We start from the raw sequence: 21,677 nt of genomic DNA, 5'->3' as shown, positions 1-21,677 counted from the left end.
AAGATTGCATTTTGCATGTGCTCCCTTCTCTCTGATCTGGAGTCCTTCCCTTTACCACCTCTACTTGTGGTCCGTTCACGTACGCCTCCATGGTGTACACCTCGGCCGCAGCTTCGTCTGGACCTTTTGCATTGCCCTAAGGACTCCGTTAACCCTGCTGCTCTCCGCTGTCATTTCCTCTAGATTCGTGACGTGTTCCGGGTCTCTGAATTGATTTACACAGACGGCTCAATGGCTGATGGTCATATAGCCTTCACATTTGTTCATGAAGGACATATTGAGCAGCACTCCTTGCTGGTTGGCTGCAGTGTCTTCACTGCAGAGCTGGCAGCCATATCTCGTGCTCTTCGAGTACATCCACTCATGCCCTGGGGAGTAATTTCTCCTGTGTACTGACTCATTGAGCAGCCTACAAGCTATCGACCAGTGCTACCCTTGCCACCCTCTGGTAGCATCCATTCAGGAGTCCAACTATGCCCTGGAACAGTCCCGCCATTCCGTGGTGTTTGTGTGGACCCCAGAACACGTCGGAATCCCCGGCAATGAACTTAACAGGCTGGCCAAATAGGCGACGCGGAAACTGCTTCTGGAGATAGGCATCCCCGAAGCTGACCTGCTTTCTCTTGCACCACAGGGTTTTCTGGCTTTCGGAGATGTAATGGCATGACAGCACGCACAACAAACTGCGTGTCATTAAGGAGACTATGAATGTTTGGAAGTCTTCCATTCAGGCCTCTCACAGGTAATCAGTTGTCCTTGCCGGCTCCGCATTGGCCATACGTGTTTAACACATGGTTACCTACTCCGTTGCGAGGAACCACCTCAGTGTGACTGTGGCTCCCAAATGACAGTCGTCAACCTCTTGCTTGACTGCCCACATTAAGCCGCTCTGCGCAGATTTTTAACTTTCCCTGTACCCTGCCTTTGGTGTTGGGTGACAATGCCTCCACAGCAGCTTTAGTTTTACGTTTTATCCTTGAGAGTGGGTTTTATACTTCTATGTAGGTTTTAGTGCATGTTCTTTGTCCCCCTGTGTCCTCCACCCTAGTGCTTCTAGGGTGGAGGTTTGAATGTATTGCAGAGTGGCTGGCTTTCCTTTTTTATTATCTTGGTTGGCCAGCCACTGTAATCTGCTTTCATGTTTTGCTCTCTTCTGTTTTTAGCATATCTCTGTTTTCTTATCCTCTTTTGTTCCTTTTAGTCTTCGTTGCCTTCCCTTCATTCTTGTGGCTTTTCCTTTCTTTCCGTTTTGGTGTTGTGTGTTTCCTCTGTTTTGCTCTCACACTTGTGGCATTGTTTTATTAGGAACAAGGGACGGATGACCTCGTAGTTTGGTCCCTTCTCCCACCTCCAAACCAACTAACCATACCGTTTGTCTGCAATGCGTGACCACCCATCCTATGCCTCCTCCTTTGATGATTCCTTTGATCATCAGTATGAGGTCATCCTTCTCTGTTGCGTCCTGGAGTCCGCTTTCGGCACTTGCTACGGTGGCTTAACTTCACACTACCTGCACCTTTTCCAGTGGGTGTGAACCCTTCACCACCTTGCCTTTGTGAAGGGGCCCATGTTAACCTTGGCCTTCATTCACTTCCTAAGGACACTACTCCAGCCTCGTTCTATGGCTTTCAGTTTCTTGACCTTCAGATGGAACTTCACGATAGTACCTTTGTATACACTGATGGCTCTGGTACTGACAGTGGGGTTGGGTGTGCCTTCGTCATTGGCACCTGTGTCTTTCGATGTTTGCTTCCGGCACACTGCTCAGTATTTACAGCTGAGCTCTTCACCTTGTATCAGGCGATGGAGTACATGCAGCGACACAGCCTTTTTCAATTGTGTCCTCTGCCCAGACTCATTCAGTGCCCTTCAAAGTCTATGTCCATTGTACACTGCCCATCCTTTAGTGCAGCAGGTCCAAGAAAACTGTCAGCTGCTCACTCTTGGTGGAGCCAGTCTCGTGTTCTGTGGGTTCATGGTCATGTCTGTCTGCCAGGAAACGAGGCTGTTACCGAGGCTGCAGTCCTCATGCCTCAGCCCGTGACTACCTATGTGCCCTCCGATGATCTGTGTCGCTGTCTGTGAGGAGGTGGTGGTGTCCCTTTGGCATTGCCACTGATCCTAACTTCACGGGAATGAACTCCGGCTTATTAAGCCTCTCCCAGTGGCTTGGATGACTCCTTTCTGTCTTCGTGTTCTACAGTTTTGATTTGGGTGCAGTTGTTTTTGTGCCCTAAAGCAAAACAAAAACAATTTCCAGTTACATCGGCTGTTAAACATAGTACAAAATTCAGATAATCTTTATTAGACAGCGAAAAAGTCCCTGGAGAGTATTAGATTCCTGCTATGTACATAAATAAACTGTGAAAATGAAAGGGTGGGGGGCAAATCCCCTAAGTGACTTTTACTGCTTAAAAACTTATTTCCTGCTTTTACACCATTTTTGAAAAGTGTAAAACTGGGGTTCCACTGTAATCTATCACCTTGTTAGGACTTATTACTTGGGAGTTGAAGATTTTCGTTCTTGTGTGTTTCACACCAAATTCTTCACATTGCAAGGTAAATGTCATTCCCTTGTTATGATAAGGCTCATTTGTTTCATTTGGAGAAGTATTGTGAATCATGAATATCATGATCAAAGAGATAGATTGTGGGGTTGTGATATACATTCTTGCTTGCATAAAAACATCGACATTATCTTTTTTGTAGACACTGCACAGAATTAACTTTTTCTTAATGGTATGACTTTCCAACCCCCCCCCCCCCCCCTCCCCCCTGAGGTCCCCGCAGATCTTCATGCATACATGTGTGGTGTACGTGGTGCCCTAAGCTATTGCAGCCTTTCTTTTCTTCCAGGCTAAGTTTCTTTTGTCTTATCCGTTCCTTCCCTTCCTAGCTCCTGTCCCACCTCACCACAACCTATCAAGTGTTCCTCAGGGTTTGTTTTTGAAGACTTGAGCCATTCCTTTTCGGTTTTCGCTTGTGTTTCCGCTATCACTCCTTTTTTTCCAGTCCTCCTTGGGGGTTTGACCTTCATTTGTAAGTTCTGTTTCCATAGTTCTAGATATTTCTATTTGAGGAAGAACTCCCTCCCTAGTGTCTCTGGCAATGGGTTCCCCTTTGCCCCACCCCCTCCCCTTTGCCATTGAAGATTTGCTGGCAGGACTTAATCTCTGCCTCTTCAACACTGGAGACCCCCACACATTTGAATGTGGCGCACTGCACTTTCTTTGCCATTGATCTTTCTGTCTGCAGCTGTGGATTTCTCCCCTCTGTTCAGTGGGGAGTTCATGACGATTTGTGTGACCATAATCATTTTCCGATCATCTTATCTTACCTTAAACGTCACTCGCTTGGATACCCTCCCCCACAGGTATGGGCAAAGATAAGGCTCATTTTTATCTGCTGACGTTCTGCAGGTGCCTCGGGATTTTCCTGAATTGTGTTATCCTCGCCAGCCCGGACTCTGTTGCTGAGCATTGTGCTCAGTATTTCGCCCGGGCCTCAGCATTGGTGACTATCCACCTGCATTCCATTCTCACACTTTCTGGAACGACTCCACTTTCTTTTGTTCCTCACTGCCTGTAGCCTTATAACACCCCGTTTAGCGAGTGGGAATTTGCCAGCATCTTTGCTCTCTGCTCCAATACGGCCCCTTGACTGGAGTGTGTGCACGACCGAATGCTTAACCATCTCTGCAGATAGGGAACTCCCTTCCCAATGGCAAGAAAGCATCATTTTAGTTTCATAACCAGGTAAACTGCCTCTTCAGATAGACAGCTATTGTTGGGTCAGTTTAATCAGTGTCCTCTGCGAGTTACTTGAACATGTGGTGAGTCAAAGGCTGTATTGGATCCTTGAATCCTGGGATCTTTTGGCTGCCGTGACTATTATGCTGCATATAGTTTAGTCCACCTGGAGTCTGTTTTTGCCCATCATCAGTTTGCTTAAGTCTTCTTTTATCTGCATAAAGCTTATGATACCACATAGCACAACTGCATCCTTACCTCCTTCATGTCCCACTTTTCTGGTACAGATTGGTCCCTCCTGTGGCAAATCCCATCAGCAGGAGAACTGAGTTCCATAGAACTCTGTTTTGAGTGACCCCCTCTCTTTTTAGTGGCTATTGATGGTCTTTTGGTAGCTGTGGAGGCTACAGTGTCCTCTTTATATGCTGACCATTTTTGTTTGTCCACGATGGCCATTGTTGAATGCAGACTGCAGGAAGCAAATCACCGAGCACAATCTGGGGCTGTCATTTGTGGCTTCCATTTCTTGGTTGCCAAGACCTGTTATGCATTTATTGTTACTGTACAGTCAATCCTTACCTGGATCTGTACCTTGATGACCAGTCCCTAAATGTGGAGGATTCTCATTGTTTCTTGGGACTTTCTTTAATGCTCGGTTAATATAGCTTCCCAATCTCAGCTGAATCTGACATGCTGGTCTCGCCTCAGTGCTCTTCAACAAGTCAGCAATACCAACTAAGGTGCAGACTGCACTGTGATAACAGCTCAACACAGCATTGGTCCAGCCTCATCTAGATTATGGAAGTGTTGCATATGGTTTGCCCTCAACTTCCACATTACAGATGCTGGACCTGATGCACCATTGTGGGGTATGACTAGCAACTTGTGCCTTCCAGACTATCCTTAATCAACCTCCTAGCAGAGGCCAGTATTCCACTACTGAGAGTTCTGCACAAAAACAGTTGATCGCTTATGCATTAAGCATTTGCTGTTCCCTGGATCACCTAAACTACCATATCCTCTTTCCAGATGCAAAGATCCAATATGTGGAACAGTGGCCCAGGCCTGGGGTTTCGCTGCCATCTGCATCCAGTCTTTTTTTCTGAACTTCAACTTTTCCCTATACCACTTCTTCTCTGAGGCCTGTCCACAGCTCTGTCTTGATCTACTACAAGAACTGAAACACACTGCTCATCCTGAGATCCTCTGATGTGAATTCTCCTCTCTCTAGGCAAGCTCCATGCTTGTGGGACACACTGGCTCAAAATGGTTCAAATGGCTCTGAGTGCTATGGGACTTAACAGCTATGGTCATCAGTCCCCTAGAACTTAGAACTACTTAAACCTAACTAACATAAGGACATCACACAACACCCAGTCATCACGAGGCAGAGAAAATCCCTGACCCCGCCGTGGGACATACTGGCTTTACTCATGTTCATGTGGAATGTAATGAACTCCACTCCTCTCTGGATGACAGCAGTGTTTTCACTGTGGTATTGGTAGTCATCTGTCATGTTCTTGAGCATCTGTCTTCCGTCACTGGTGAGTCTTTTCTCATCGTAATAACTCTTTGAGAAGTTTGAGCTCTTGCCTGATGTTATCCTGGCCATCCATTGATCCTCACTATCCAGGTTTCCCATTTTTGCCCGTGAACAATGTGGAGGTTTGGTAGTCTTTGTCTGGACCCCAGGTCACATTGGGATCCCAGGGAATGTACTTGCTGACAGTCTTCCCAAATTGGCTACCAGGAAGCCACATCTTGAGGTCAGTTTTATGCTGTCAAGTTCTAAGGATCAAGAATACGGAGTGGCATTCTCTGATCTTGCTGCGCAAACTACAGGCATAAAAGGAGGCCATGAATTTGTGGAGGTCCTCCATGTGGACCTTATGCAAGGTCTGTCATCTTTTGCTGGCTCCACATTGGCAATACTTGGCTGACTGGTGGTGATCTCCTGTCACAGGCACCTCTCCTGTCTTTCTTCCTCCCCCCCCCCCCCCTCCCCTCTCCCCTTCTTTCTTGTTCCTTTCCTTTCTCTAGGCCTTGTTGACCAAAGCCTGTTTTGTGTATGGACACCTAAGAACTTTGAAGATCATGGCTTGCTTTGTTGGAGTACAGGTGTGGTTGTGCTTTAATCAGGGGAGAGAGGACAGAACCTTGTGCAACTCCATAATTTACCATTCACTAGTCACTCTACCTCTCTCACCTGCATGGCATTATTTTATCGTGTCTGTCCTGTAAATAGGATTTTAGCCTGTTACCCATTTGTCCTCAGGTTTCAAAAAGACTTTTCTGCAAGTATACCCCATGAAAGTCATAACACAAATCACAAAATATGCCGGCACGTAATATCTGCTCTTGAAGGTATTACAAAACGTTATTTGTAAAGGAAACAAAAGAAAAATTCAGAATAGGAATTAAAATCTATGGAGAAGAAATAAAAACTGAGGTTTGCCGATGACATTGTAATTGTACAGAGACAGCAAAGGACATGGAAGATCAGCTGAACAGAATGGACAGTACCTTGAAAGGAGGATATAAGATGAACATAAACAAAAGCAAAACGAGGATAATGGAATGTAGTCATAATGAATCGGGTGATGCTGTGGGAATTAGATTACGAATTGAGACGCTTAAAGTAGTAAGAGTTCTGCGATTTGGGGAGCAAAATAACTGATGATGGTTGAAGTATAGAGGATATAAAATGTAGACCGGCAATGGCAAGGAAAGTGTTTCTGAAGAAGAGAAATTTAACATCGAGTATAGATTTAAATGTCAGGAAGTCTTTTCTGAAAGTATTTGTGTGGGGTGTTCACTGGTATGGAAGTGAAACATAGTCGATAAATAGTTTAGACAAAAAGAGAATAGAAGCTTTCGAAATGTGGTGCTACAGAAGAATGCTGAAGATTAGATGGGTATACCACATCACTAATGAGGTGGTGTTGAATAGAATTGGGGAGAAGAGAAATTTGTGGCAAAACTTGACTAGGAGGGATTGGTTGGTAGGACATATTCTGAGGCATCAGGGGATCACCAACTTAGTATTGGAGGGCAGTGTGGAGGGTAAAAATCATAGAGGGAGACCAAGAGATGAATACACTAAGCAGATTCAGAAGGATGTAGGTTGCAGCAGGTACTGGGAGATTAAGCAGCTTGGACAGGATAGAGTAGCATGGAGAGCTGCATCAAACCAGTCTGTGGAATCAAGACAACAGCAGCATTGCACCAGTAGCAGGGCTCCAAAGCCATATAGAGCAAAACATGTATTTTAGCCCCACTGATGTATTTTTTTTTATCCTCAGCCAGACTACGAATCCAATTATCTTTATACCATGACTTCCCAAAATGCTTGACAGTAATAACACACTCCCATAATATGAATATGGCACAGCATGTGTGTGAAAGCTGACCATTTGCCTTAAATCAGCTTCTGCAGTCTTAACTGCAGACTTCACTTTAACTCGCATCAGGAAAGTGATTCAGTGATTAATTTGTAAAACTATGATAAATACGAATAACATGAACTCAAGAAAATAAAGTTTGAACATAGAGCGCACCACAATATGTGATAACCGTAGGAAAGGCATTGAAAACAGGCTACGTCGGACAAGAAGCTGACAAACAAAAAGCAAGATAAAGCTGCTTCTCACCAGTCCTTCAATGTGTGAACACACACCAACTTGGAAAAATGGGTAGTGAAAAACACTTTGTCCAGACTTTCAACTGAGTTATTTCTCAGAGAAAACTGCCCAACTGTTCCGGTAAATCAAAAACTTGCAATTTATCAACAAATCATTAGATGCCTCAGTAAGAAGACCTGTGGCCTTAAAGTCAGTGTCCATGATGCATTGGCTGTACCCATATCTGTGTTTCCGTGAACACCGTGTTACTTATGGTATAGAAAAAAATTATAACTTAGCAACATCATTCTATAGAAAATATACAGAAAGAGGCAGTGTTGCCATCTGTGTTAAGATCAATGTCACTTGTAGTACAACTGATTACACACAGTTTTTGTCTAGAACAACATTTGGAAGTGTGTGCCATAGAATCATTTAGATAATTCTGTAGCACCACGTTTCGAAAGCTTCTATTCTCTACTTGTCTACACTGTTTATCGTCCATGTTTCACTTCCGTACATGGCTACACTCCATAAAAATACTATCAGAAAAGACTTCGTGACACTTAAATCTATACTCAATGTTTACAAATTTCTCTTCTTCAGAAATTCTTTCCTTGCTATTGCCAGTCTACATTTTATATCCTCTCTACTTCAACCATCATCAGTTATTTTGCTTCCCAAATAGCAAAACTCCTTTACTACTGTAAGTGTCTCATTTCCTAATCTAATTCCCTCAGCATCACCCGACTTAATTCGACTACATTCCATTATCCTCGTTTTGCTTTTGTTGATGTTCGTCTTATACCCTCCTTTCAAGACACTGTCCATTCTGTTCAACTGCTCTTCCAAGTCCTTTGCTGTCTCTGACAGAATTAAAATGTCATCGGCAAACCTCAAAGTTTTAATTTCTTCTTCATGGGTTTTAATTCCTACTCTGAATTTTTCTTTTGTTTCCTTTACTGCTTGCTTAATATATAGATTGAATAACATTGGGGATAGGCTACAACCCTGTCTCACTCCCTTCCCAACCGCTGCTTCTCTTTCATGCCCCTCGACTCTTATAACTGCCATCTGGTTTCTGTACAAGTTGTAAATAGCCTTTCGATCCCTGTATTTTACCCCTGCCATCTTTAGAATTTGAAAGAGAGTATTCCAGTCAACATTGTCGAAAGCTTTCTCTCTGTCTACAAATGCTAGAAACGTAGGTTTGCCCTTCCTTAATCTAGCTTCTAAGATGAGTCGTAGGGTCAGTATTGCCTCACGTGTTCCAACATTTCGACGGAATCCAAACTGATCTTCCCCGAGGTCGGCTTCCACTAGTTTTTGCATTCTTCTTCTGTAAAGAATTCGTGTAAGTATTTTGCAGCTGTTGCTTATTAAACTGATAGTTCGGTAATTTTCACATCTGTCAACACCTGCTTTCTTTGGGATTGGAATTATTATATTCTTCTTGAGGTCTGAGGGTATTTCACCTGTCTCATACATCTTGCTCACCAGATGCCAGAGTTTTGTCAGGACTGGCTCTCCTAAGGCTGTCAGTAGTTCTAAGGGAATGTAGTCTACTCCCGGGGCCTTGTTTCGACTCGGGTCTTTCAGTGCTCTGTCAAACTCTCCATGCAGAATCATATCTCCCATTTCATCTTCATCTAAATCCTCTTCCATTTCTACAGTGTTGTCCTCAAGAACATCGCCCTTGTATAGACCCTCTATATACTCCTTCCACCTTTCTCCTTTCCCTTCTTTGCTTAGAACTGGGTTTCCATCTGAGCTCTTGATATTCGTGCAAGTGGTTCTCTTTTCTCCAAAAATCTCTTTAATTTCCTGTAGGCAGTATCTATCTAACCCCCTAGTGATATATGCCTCTACATCCTTACATTTGTCCTCTAGCCATCCCTGCTTAACCATTTTGCATTTCCTGTAGATCTCATTTTTGAGACCCTTGTATTCCTTTCTGCCTACTTCATTTACTGCATTTTTGTATTTTTTCCTTTCATCAATATCTCCTCAGTTACTCAAGGATTTCTATTAGCCCTTGTAATTTTACCTACTTGATCCTCTGCTGCCTTCACTATTTCATCTCTCAAAGCTACCTATTCTTCTACTGTATTTCTTTCCCACATTCTTGCCAATCATTCCCTAATGCTCTCCCTGAAACTCTCTACAGTCTCTGGTTCTGTTAGTTTATCCAAGTACCATCTCCTGAAATTCCCACGTCTTTGTAGTTTCTCCAGTTTTAACCTACAGTTCATAACCAATAGATTGTGGTCAGTCCACATCTCCCCTGGAAATGTCTTACAATTTAAAACCTAGTTCCTAAATATCTGTCTTACCATTATATAATGTATCTGAAACATGTCAGTATCTCCAGGCTTCTTCCATGTATACAACCTTCTTTTATGATTTTTGAACCAAGTGTTCAAGATTATAAGTTGTGATCATATAGGGATTATATCAAGATTATAAGTATGATTAAGTTGTGCTCTGTGCAAAATTCTACCAGGTGGCTTCCTCTTTCATTTCTTAGCCCCAATCCATATTCACATACTATGTTTCCTTCTCTCCCTTTTCCTACTACCGAATTCCAGTAACCCATGACTATTAAATTTTCGTCTCCCTTCACTATCTGAATAATTTCTTTTATCTCCTCATACATTTCATCAATCTCTTCATCTGCGGAGCTAGTCGGCATATAAACTTGTACTACTGTGGTAGGCGTGGGCTTCGTATCTATCTTGGCCACAATAATGGGTTCACTATGCTGTTTATAGTAGCTTACCCGCATTCCTATTTTTTTATTCATTATTAAACCTACTCCTGTATTACCCCTACTTGATTTTGTATTTATAACCCTGTATTCACCTGACCAAAAGTCTTGTTCCTCCTGCCACTGAACTTCACTAATTCCCACTGTATCTGACTTTAACCTATCCATTTCCCTTTTTAAATTTTCTAAGCTACCTGCTTGATTAAGGGATCTGACAGTCCATGCTCCGACCCGTAGAACACCAGTTGTTTTTCTCCTGATAACAATAACTGGTGCAATATTGGGAGTAAAATTTAAGAATATGCACAGTACTGCAATTAACATGTTCTGTGGAGCAATTTAGCAGCACTTGTGCCATTAAATGTGTGAAGCACAGCATAAGCTAGAAAAGAATTTTGCTCTCTCCACACCTCTAAACATCCATGACTTGTGACCTTATTGTCTTAGTTGATCTTCTTTTGACAAAGGCTATACTAAAACTTCCTATCTGTTAATGTTTTTGACCTGCATCAGATAAAACCTCAGCATAAATGTGTGTGTAAATCTGCCACTAATCAACGATAGTAGATTAACTAAATCTAGATCATGGAAGTTATCATGTACTCGCATCAGTCAGCTGAAAAATGATTTCCATCTTTATGTAGATGGCAGGAAATCCTAACCATCTATACACAAATTACTTTCACAACCTCTCACAGCAATATTTCTTTACTACACTACAGCACTGGCATTTATGCCATGAGAATTTGCATATGTATTTCTACTGCTGCTACAATCTTGTTCAAGGTGAAAACTGTGTTTCTGTTGGGTAAATAAGCTTTTAACAAATGTCAGTTTGTGTGTACGTCACAACTGGACATATCAAGTGATACATAGATGTAGGAAATGTACATGGAATATGTATTGGTGTACACTTGGATAAAAGCTTACTGATCCAGTGCAACCATAGTTCGTCTTTGATCAATTCGTGTGATGTGTGCAGATGCATTACATTGTGAGAGACAAAAAGATTTTAAAAGTGCCACTTGAGTTGGTACACAATGCATTGTAGATCCCTGTAGCATAATTTTACAGTTCTCCTGTCTCTTGTTGAAGTGTTGGGAGTATACATGTGTACTATGAGCAGGAGGTACATGACAGTTACTATACATGCGATATAACTTTTAATTTGACATGAAGGTTACTATATATGGTGCTATCAATAGATTAGCCATTTATACCTTTATCATCCCTGTCCCCCCTTCCTTTGGCAAATCCTCACTTTCCAGCTAGGCTGTCCAAATAACACAGGCAGTAGATTTTTCAAAAGTTTCTTCTTCTGGGAGGGCAAGTGACAATAAACAATAAATTTCATAAGTCAAGTGTTGTTTACTTACTCCACTGGGACAAATTACAAGCAACTTATTAAAGTTTACTGTGGTTTTATGAGAAAGCATTGACAAATTGCAAAGTAGAGTTTCATTCAATGTTGTTTCTTGAAGTCTTCATATAGTCTTCAAGAAGTTTGAACAAGGCTTTAATTAGCCTTTTTGTTTACAGAAGACCATGAGCTAAAAGCACAATGTATGACTACAGAGAAAACAGTGGATAACTTGTTGAAACTTTGAATCAGTGGTCTATCGGATGCTTTTATCAGACAGCTGATTTTATTCATGGAAATACTGATCCAGTGTCATGTCGTGTAAAAGACTGAATGCTATAGGATGACTGTTAGAGCAGGAAATAAAGACAGAACTAAATTTGCTGATCAGAATTGTACATTGTTCAGGGTGAACTTTATTTTTAAAAGAAACAGTTCTGTAAAATATTTGAAATGTGAGAATTTAATCAGTGATAGCAAAAAGGACTCCTTCATTTATACAACAGTGGAAACACTGCTTTAGATTACCATTTGCCAGTAGGAATAGGAAACAACCAACAACTATGTAATCTGTGGATCAGTATGTAGTTTCACATCTTACGGGTTTTGAATGTGGTTGGACACTATTTTTTGAAGTGTTCATCACGTATTTAAGGTTCTAGCACAATCTTTGCAATTTAAATAGCCTCGGTGTACTGTTAATCATATCTGTTACAGAGCATGTTGAAGAATTGCAAGTTTTGGTAGGTGTTCCATAGAAAAGTTGAACTTGACAACCTTATGTTTTATTATGCAAATGAGGGTGCATTAATTTAAATATAAACTTTTTGAATGCTGTAGATGAAAACTGTCGTGATTACATCTGCCTTTAATAATGGTACTTCACCACACCAAAGTTTTGTTTTATAATATCCAAATAAGGTAATGAAGCTGTGAAAGCTATAAAACACGCATTTAATTTTCATACAGCTGTACAGTAATGTGAAGAAAGGAGATGTCAGATGTTGAAGTACGAGAAAATCTAGATCTTGTTAGAATAGTCTACCTGTATCTCACTGCCTCAGTTAATCATGGCAGTATAGGGAAGAGGTTTCACAAAATTGAATAGTTGCTGTTTAAATTCAAAAATGCCGGTTTCAGTTTCATTTTCATTTCCTCAAAAAAATGAAAACATGTGGAACCTATATGACCATGTTTATCAGTAGGGGGGCTTAAATCACAACTTTTTTACAGATGAAGGGAGAGGATGTGGCCATAGTGAAAATGGATGCCTCAAACAATGATGTTCCAGAACCATATGAAGTCCGTGGATTTCCAACGTTGTACTGGGCCAGCAAAGATGGCAAATCAAATCCTGTTCGCTATGATGTAAGTTAATTTCTCATAAATCGTGAAGTTCTTTTTACTATTTAAATAATGTCAGACTTAAGTAAGAAGTTACTAATTGGGTATCTTAATTATCCAGGGTGGCAGAGAGCTAGATGACTTCATCAAATATATAGCAAGACAAGCAACAAATGAACTGAAGGGCTGGGACCGCAAGGGGAAGACGAAGAAGCAAGAACTGTAGGGAGAAAATTGTTTTCAAGACTGTATTTGAAGCAATATGGCGGAAATTGAGAAACTGCCTAGATCAGAAGAGCCTTTGTACAAAGTTTGTACTAAACCTAAACTAAACTGAACTGTACATAGCTTGTACAAGTGTAGTTGTAACAGATTTGTATTTTCTGCATTTGATAAACCAATGGTTGTACTGTTAAAGATCTATTAAAATTCATCAGGATCCTTTGAATTTTGTCATGTGAGATGTCATGATGCTGAGATTTGGTTGTGTTTAGATGGGTGTGTGCTATTTTTATATTTATTGTATTGTTTGAAAATTTTAATCAGTGGATATGGGTGTTCCGGTATTGCATGAAATTAGAAAACTTTATCATTCCATGCGCCTTTCACTAAGTTACATATATGCAGCTGAGAATGTCAGCTCTTGATCTGAATTATAAAAAGTATGTTGTATTATACCTGTGTGCTGCAACAAGTGTTCCATGAATGAAGAATTAGTTATTTTATACAAAAGTTTTTCATTTATAGTCTTGGAGATAATAAGAACACAGATGATTTTAATGTTCCATGCTTACCTATACTATTGATTTTGTAAAACAGGTTAGAATAAGTTACACAAGATAGTGTAGGAAAACTTTCTAAGCTAGCATCTTTACAGTGGAGAATTCAAAAGTCTGATTATAATTAAAAATTTGTGCTGAACCTTTGTTTGAAAAGTAAAATGTTTTATATAAATGTCTGGTCATACCATTATTTATCTTTATTTCCTCTCTCCCCCTGTTGTTAACACACAGTGTGAGGAATAATGAATGTGACTGGTTACAGTAAGTAGTCCTTAAATTGATCTTCATTATGGTCAAATTTAACCGACAATGTTTGCATTTACAAAAATTAAAGTTGTCCACAAATCAGTTGACTCTGGGAACACGACACAGTTTTTGCACACAAGCTCTGTTCGTACTGCATGGGTGTATGTAGCTCTACATTTTCACTGGTGTAGAGTACAAAATATATGTACAAGGGTGTCCTGATAAAGTCCTTGGCTATAAAAAGAAAAGGACGCTCTTCTGGTTTGACAAAATATTAAGTACCCAACATATTCCCCCTTCAGCTCAACAGGTATTTAGCATCTATGTTCTGGCTCTTTTCACCCATCTTAAAAAAGGCAGATCATACTGCAAGCTGCTCATCTGCAAACTTTGATTTCTCAGTAATCTGAAATCTTCCCTTGATGGTTCTTCAGGTTTGGGAACAGTTAAGTCTGAGGGAGGTCACATTATGTGAACGGGATGGATATTCCAATTTTTGCTGTGCTGACCATCTTGTGAGAAGGGACATTCATTGTTTTCCATGAACCAAATTCCTGTTCTCTGCTTTCCTCAACATTTGGAGAGGTGTTGCTTCAGTTGTCAAGAGATTCAGTGTAGTTCTTCACCATGGTGGTTTTACCATTTTGTAAGTAGGCAAAAAGTAGTGTTCCACCTTTATCTGAAAACAGGTGTGAGCAAATTGTCTGATCTTTGTGTTTTGAACTGCTTTGAACATGGAAAACCACTGTCTACACTCTTTGGATCAAAAATGTGTGTCCATTGTGAAAACATAATCTAAAAATTCCACTGAATCATAGTGAAATGGGACCAAAGTGGACTGTGAACCAAATACTAATTAATGCTTTTTGTGTGCATATCCGTTTGGGTGAGTGCTTTTGATGTCCAAAATTTCACGAATAATGACCTAAATATTCTCATATATTCCCAGGGCTTCTGTTATCTTTTTGGCAGTTATCAGGATCAAGGAATGAACAATCCACTGTTTCTGGAAATGTGGCTTGACTTAGTCTTCCAGTACACTATTTATCTTCAGTGCTGAAATGCCCTGTTGTAAGTGCAGAAGCCCAATGCTTGATTGTAGAGCAGCAAGGGAAATTATTACCCATTGTGCCAGACATAAATTTCTTTAGCAATGTTCAGTTTTAAAAAAGTTACTCTTTCACTGTCGGTTCAGTTTTCTTGCACCATGTTCCCTTCAGACCTGTCAGAAAAATAAAAATCATAGTTACTGCTACACAGTTACTATCACATATAATGTACAGAACAAGGTTTAATGCCAAAATGTCAGAATAAAAGGACATCCATTTTGACTAGGAAAAGGCAATGACTTGATCAGCACACTCTTATACAGTTTGTGGGACAACTAAACGTTCTTACATTCTTTGGAGTAATAAAATGATGAAATAATATTTGATGGTCCTGCAGTAACACACAGCATGATATATTTTGTCATGGTGTGATATGGTAAATGTCTGGAAGTTTTTGAGCTGTTGTGGATCAAATTTTTCAGTTAAGAACCCTTTTGGAAACACTTCTAAATACAGAGGGGTCCAAAGAAAAATTTATCCACTGTTTAACTGCAGCCCAAGTCAAGTGTTCGTATGGTGTGGGGGTCTCATCTGTATTTTATAATAATATGCTTCTAGCCACTAAGAGCAGAATCGAAAAAAGTCATAGTTAAGAGCTTTTTAAGAGTATTTTTCTTGCTGGATAACAAACAAAAAAATACTTGAGGCAATAATATTTTATGATGTGCTGTCAATTGACGAATTCGTAGAAGTGAGAGGAGGGAATAGTGTGTCTTACATTGTTGACAACTCGTGAGCAGAATCAGCTGCTATGTTATAAATGTCAAATGGAAGTTACATGAGAATGCGCATTATAGAGACAGTCATCAATAAATGTGGTACATAATGAGATTTTCACTCTTCAGCGGACTGTGCGCTGATATGAAACTTCCTGGCAGATTAAAACTTTGTGCCGGACCGAGTCTCGAACTCGGGACCTTTGCCTTTCGTGGGCAAGTGCTCTACCAACTGAGCTGCCCAAGCACGACTCACGCCCCGTCCTCACAGCATTACTTCTGCCAGTACCTCGTCTCCTGCTTGGGCAGCTCAGATGGTACAGCACTTGCCCGCGAAAGGCAAAGGTCCCAAGTTCGAGTCTCGGTCCGGCACACAGTTTTAATCTGCTCTAACATTGTAAGAACGTATTTTTTACCTGCTTGGGTTCTATTAAAAGGTCTCATGACATCTAACCCTAACAAAGAGAATGGTCTGTCAGCTTTTGATAGTCATTGTAACTAAATTTTCAGATGACTCAAATCTTCTTGTTGTGCGTATGGGATACAATTCATTACATATTTTTCTGCATCACTCCGACACATTTACCACCAAAATCTTTCAGTTACATGCCTATCAGCTGCCTGTTTTCCTCTGAGGCTCAATAATGTGTGTTCATGCATTTGATGTAATACTTACAGCAGTCACAGTGTTGCAGCAGCTAAAATTTGAGGTCTGCACTTTGTAGACCGGTGTAGCAAGCCTTCTTCCATTTCAAACTGAGGCTGCGCTCGAAACAATTTACATTCACTGTCAGTTGCTTGTGCCTTTATCCAAGCTGTCTGACTTCCACCTACTACTTGCAAAGCTGCTATCTTTCTGCTTTGGACATCAGCATTTGTGTGTTTGACTCCGGGCTTACGAATTACCGTATAATCAAACTCACTTAATTTTAATTCCCACCTTGCTAATTGACTTGGTGGATTTTTTTAACCCTAATAACCAGTCTGAAGATGCATGGTCTGTAACTTCTTTGAATTTGTGACTGTAAAAGTAGCAATGAAAGTAAGAGATTTCATATATTAACTGCTAACACTTCTTTTTCAGTTGTTGAGTAATTAGTTTCAGCCTTATTCAATTGTCTGGAGGCATGTGCCACTGGACATTCTTTTCCATCAACATTCTGACTTAAGGCACAGCTTAAAGCATTTTTGGATGCATGACACAAGTATGAACTCCTGTTCAAAGTCAGGGAATATTAACACAGGATCTGACATTAATATTTGCTTGAGTTTCTCGAGCGCTTCTTGGCATTTGATGGCCACTAAAACTAACACCGTTTTGTAGCTGTTGGGAATGCAGGAGGATGGCATAGGTTATCTTCAATCAGAAAGATTCCCAACAATTAGTAATAAAATTATATTTATTAAATATGAAGAAATACTCAACTTAGATGATGTTTCTTCTTGTGAAATGTCCAGCACAATTAGATGTTTGAAATTATTACAAGTCCTCCAAAATTTTAAATTCGTGCCACCGTAATTCTGAGTGATGCCTATGGAGAGCTCAGAGCTGGCCTATGATGCCTGTGGAGCCTGAGTCTCGGAGACAATGGATGAACACTGCAGCTTGCAGCCTCACTGGTACCTGGAGACTGTACACAACTTAGTGCACTGAAGAGAACTGTCTGCTGTAGCTCAGCGCTCTGGTACTTAACGAGGTATTGACCAATTGCTATCCACACGTGTCGCTCATGGGTGGGCAGCTGCAGCCCATGGTGGACCTTGGTATAGTTTGTACTGCCAATCCATATAACTGTGGCACTACAAGTGTTTCGAGTGCAACTTATTGATTTTGGTGCGGTACTCTCTGGAGTCGTGAGTAACATCACCACAGTAGCAACTTAGTTCATGGTCGTGCAATTTCAGCAAACCCCTTCATGGATTGGCAATAATAATTGCATAACACAATGAACGAGTGTAATCATTTAGTAACTTATGGTGTTGCTACATAACATACAGCAGAAGTAAATCAAGGATACATCCTCACTGTGTCTTGATTGATAATGTGCTAAAGATAAGTTACTTGTGTGTGAGCAAAATGGCATTTCTCCACACTTATTGTAAGGTGCACTGCAATCAATCTACTAAACACTTCATCCAGGCATTTAACATGATCTTCTGCAGTTTTTGAATAGACAACTATATTGTCAAGATATACCATACAGATTTTTGGTTTTAATCCACAAAGTACACCATCTAATGGTCACTGGAAAATAGCTGGAGCATTTTTCAATCCAAATGGCATTCTTCGATATTGGTAATGACCTGAATTTGCTGTCAAAGAGTTTTGGGTCTGTCTCCATAAAGCATTTCTAGTTGGTAATAACCACTTGTAAGATCAGTTGCTGAGGCATATCTACATTTCCCTAGGTTGTCTAATGTATCCATTATGTTTAGTATTGGATATGCATCCGTTGTGGTTTGTGCATTTAAGTAATGATAGTCACAGCAAAACTGACATTTTCTGGTACTGCCAACTGATTTTTTGGGTACCAGGACAATATTTGCTGACCAAGGGCTATCACTATGCTCGATAATACCCTCACGCAATTGCTGATCTATAAGCTCTGCCTGTAGGTGTTTCGCATAAACTGGTGGATTATCACCTGTTCGTATGCAGAGTTGTGTGATAGGTGTTGTTGGTAGTGGACCATCTGAATTGAACAATACTAAATATTCTAACTACAAAGCTTCCATGGGTTCTCACTCACTATCTTTCAAGTGGCAAACCTTGTCACATAGTACAGATACATTGATGATTTGTTTGATACTGTTATCACAGTGTGACCCTTTGGTACCTGATCTTTGAATATCTTTAGACTTGCTAAAAATAATCTTTTGAGAGAGATTCACTTCATCTGTCCTCAAGTTATCCAATCTTACCAGAATCATAAGCTCCTCATTAATATTGGTTGTGGATGCAGTGCTTCTTCATATAAAACACTGCATTTCATCTAATGCTTCATTGTTCTGCAGTGGCTCAACCACACACAATCTCTGCTGTGGCACATCAGCATCTGCAGATATCCAAACCAACTTCTTTATACCAGCAGGTACTTTGTCATGTGTAATCATCTTTAATGGACATATACTCAGTTCAGCTGGTGACACCTTAGCAACTGGCATAACTTGCAACATTAAAATATTTACAGCTGTTGGACCCATTGGAAACAAGTTTCCGCCAAGGCCAACCGTGTGCTGTGAAAGATTAATTTTTGCATTATGCCTATACAGGAAATCAAGTCCATGAATCACAAAATACCCTCATCTCACAGTTCACAACACTTCCATATGCTCATGAAACTCTATAGTTCCAATCATAAAAATGAGCTGCATTGTCGCCAGTGATACCAATTGACTGTTTTGCACTCCATACAATTTATGCCTTGGAGTCCTTAGTCTTCTCCTGCCCACAAGGTCTAGACTAATAATAGATACATGTGCACCTGTATCAACTAGAAATTTACATTCTCTACCATTTACAAAGTCCATCAAACAACAATTCCTCTCTTTCTTAGTGTCTGCAGTACTCTGACTTACAATGAATGTTTTCTGACAGACAAAATACCCCCATTTATGTTTAATATTTTCTGTTGATTATTTCCTTTACTTTGCATCTTATTCCCACACTTGTTTGCCTTGTGACTAAAATGCTCACATCTTCAACATTGTGGTTGATTGCATTGCACCTTCAAATACCCTTTCTTCCCACAATGATAACAATTCTTTTCAGAATCAAAAAGTCGCTTATCAGTGCATACCCATATAGCAATATGTATCTTCTGCAGATTCACGACAGTATGCAGTGCTGCAGCCAAATCCACTGGATTTTCCATTTGGACTGTTCATGAAAACTCTTCAGGAATTCCTTGCAAAACCACAGCAAGTGATCTGTTTATCTGAGTCCCCGTGTATGATGTGATCTGCATTAGGATTTCCCATAAACTCATCTGTATTTGCATTTACTTTATGGATTCTGTCTGAAAAAAATCTCTTCAGTCTCATTTGCATCCTGCATCAAACATTCAACTTTTCCCTACAAAACCTGGCACTATTTTGCTTATGGTATCTCTGACACAAACTTTCCATTAACTGCTCAGTGTCTCATGACACGTCACATATGTACTGACTTCACACAGAAGGCATAAACTGGCAATCTGCAGAGCAATTTCATCTGGCTGTAGCCAATAAATCATTAATGAATACTTTGACACCCTCTGTTGTTTTGCCAGAGAAGGGTGTGATGATGTTAGATACTGAAGAATCTACTGAAAAGTGGGGCATTACTACTGGTGACTTAAATTCAATCGAACCCAGCTGTGAATTTTGTTTGGCCCACAAAGATTCTTATTGTTGCACCAATTCCTCATGGCATAACTTCTATTGGGCATTTTCCTCTAACAGTTGTGACACTTGATCTGTTGAAGTGGCTATACTATGCTGAAGAGCCAAAGAAACTGGTACACCTGCCTAATATCGTGCAGGACCCCACAAGCATACAGAAGTGCCACAACACGACATGGCATGGACTCGACTAATGTCTTAAGTAGTGCTGAAGGGAATTGACACCACGAATCCTGCAGGGCTGTTCATAAATCCGTAAGAGCATGAGAGGGTGGAGATCTCTTCTGAACAGCACATTGCAAGGCATCCCAAGTATGCTCAATAATGTTCATGTTTGGGAAGTTTGGTGGCCAGCAGAAGTGTGTTCCTGGAGCCACTCTGTAGGAATTTCGGCCATGTAGGGTGTCACACAGTCCTGCTGTAATTGTCCAAGTCTGTCAGAATGCACAATGGATATGAATGGATGCAGGTGATCAGACAGGATGCTTATGTATGTGCCACTTGTCAGAGTTGTATCTAGACATAGCAGGGCTCCCATATCACTCCAACTGCACATGCACCACACCACTACAGAACCTCCACCAGCTTCCTTGCAGGATCTTTTTCCAGCCACAGCGATGAAGGAGATTTGATGTTTTACTGGATTCCTGACATTACAGTACACTCATGAAATGGTTGTATGGGAAAATCCCCACTTCATCGCTACCACACAGATGCTGTGCCCCATTGCTCATGCGCAGATTATAACAGTATGTTAAAACTCACTTAAATCTAGATAACTTGCCATTGTAGCAGCAGTAACCAATCGAACAACTGCACAAGACACTTAATGTCTTATATAGACATTGTCAGCTGCAGCACCATATTCTGCTTGTTTACATATCCCTGTATTTGAATATGCATGCATATACCAGTTTCTTTGGTGCTTCAGTAATTTACCACTCTCTTATATGTATACCAATATTAGCTTCACAAACACGAGACTTAATTACTTCTTTTGCCTGATCATCACCCAGCAATACTCAGTATGCTCCTGTGCTGCATGACCATAATGTGTACAGCTATAAAAAGTTACTGGTACAAACTTCGTGCATGGTTCACTATGACCTGTTAAATTACAAATAGCACATCTCACTGGTACCAAATACATTTCTTTACAATTGCCTCTGAAGCCTGATAAAGCAACTGGCTCCATTGCTTTTAAAAAAGATGCTTTTGATATAACACATCCATCAATAATCTTACATTCTGCCATATCACAAAGAAAGAAAATTTTTTTTGATCAATATTTGAATAAAAGTTTGAAGATAACAAATATAGTAATTTTGCTGTATAGCTATCAGCTATAAACACCAACTGAATTTGTGTTTAAGCCATTGCTGATCATGTAAGATCACTTAATTGATTTTAGGTAAAATAAAGGAAAGGCAAACCCTCACCTATTGAGGACTGATGTGTAGCACATAGATACATGTAAAAGAAAACAGTGTTCACACTAGCTTTCAGCTCTTGCTCTTTTTTGAGCAAAAGTACACACATTCACACCCAAAACCCACAGACACCCAAATGCATACTTCCACACCCATGGCAAGACAGATCAT

At 40.4% G+C, this 21,677-nt stretch overlaps 1 protein-coding gene across 1 annotated transcript in view; it reads left to right on the top strand.

The window, feature by feature from the left end:
• The window catches only part of LOC126484649 (protein disulfide-isomerase A3), a 38,597-nt gene extending 24,803 nt beyond the window's left edge, over nt 1–13,794 (top strand). Inside the window, exons 9-10 of the mRNA XM_050108239.1 lie at nt 12,730–12,864; nt 12,962–13,794. Coding sequence (XP_049964196.1) covers nt 12,730–12,864; nt 12,962–13,066 — 240 coding nt within the window. The 3' untranslated portion in view covers nt 13,067–13,794. The remainder of the gene's footprint in view (nt 1–12,729; nt 12,865–12,961) is intronic.
• The last annotated feature ends 7,883 nt before the right edge of the window (nt 13,795–21,677 follow it).

This window comes from Schistocerca serialis, chromosome 6 (assembly GCF_023864345.2).
Source record: "Schistocerca serialis cubense isolate TAMUIC-IGC-003099 chromosome 6, iqSchSeri2.2, whole genome shotgun sequence".
In the NCBI taxonomy this organism is placed as follows: Eukaryota; Metazoa; Arthropoda; class Insecta; order Orthoptera; family Acrididae; genus Schistocerca; species Schistocerca serialis.
Note: the sequence above shows the minus strand (reverse complement) of the source record. Positions and strands in the feature narration are given on the sequence as shown.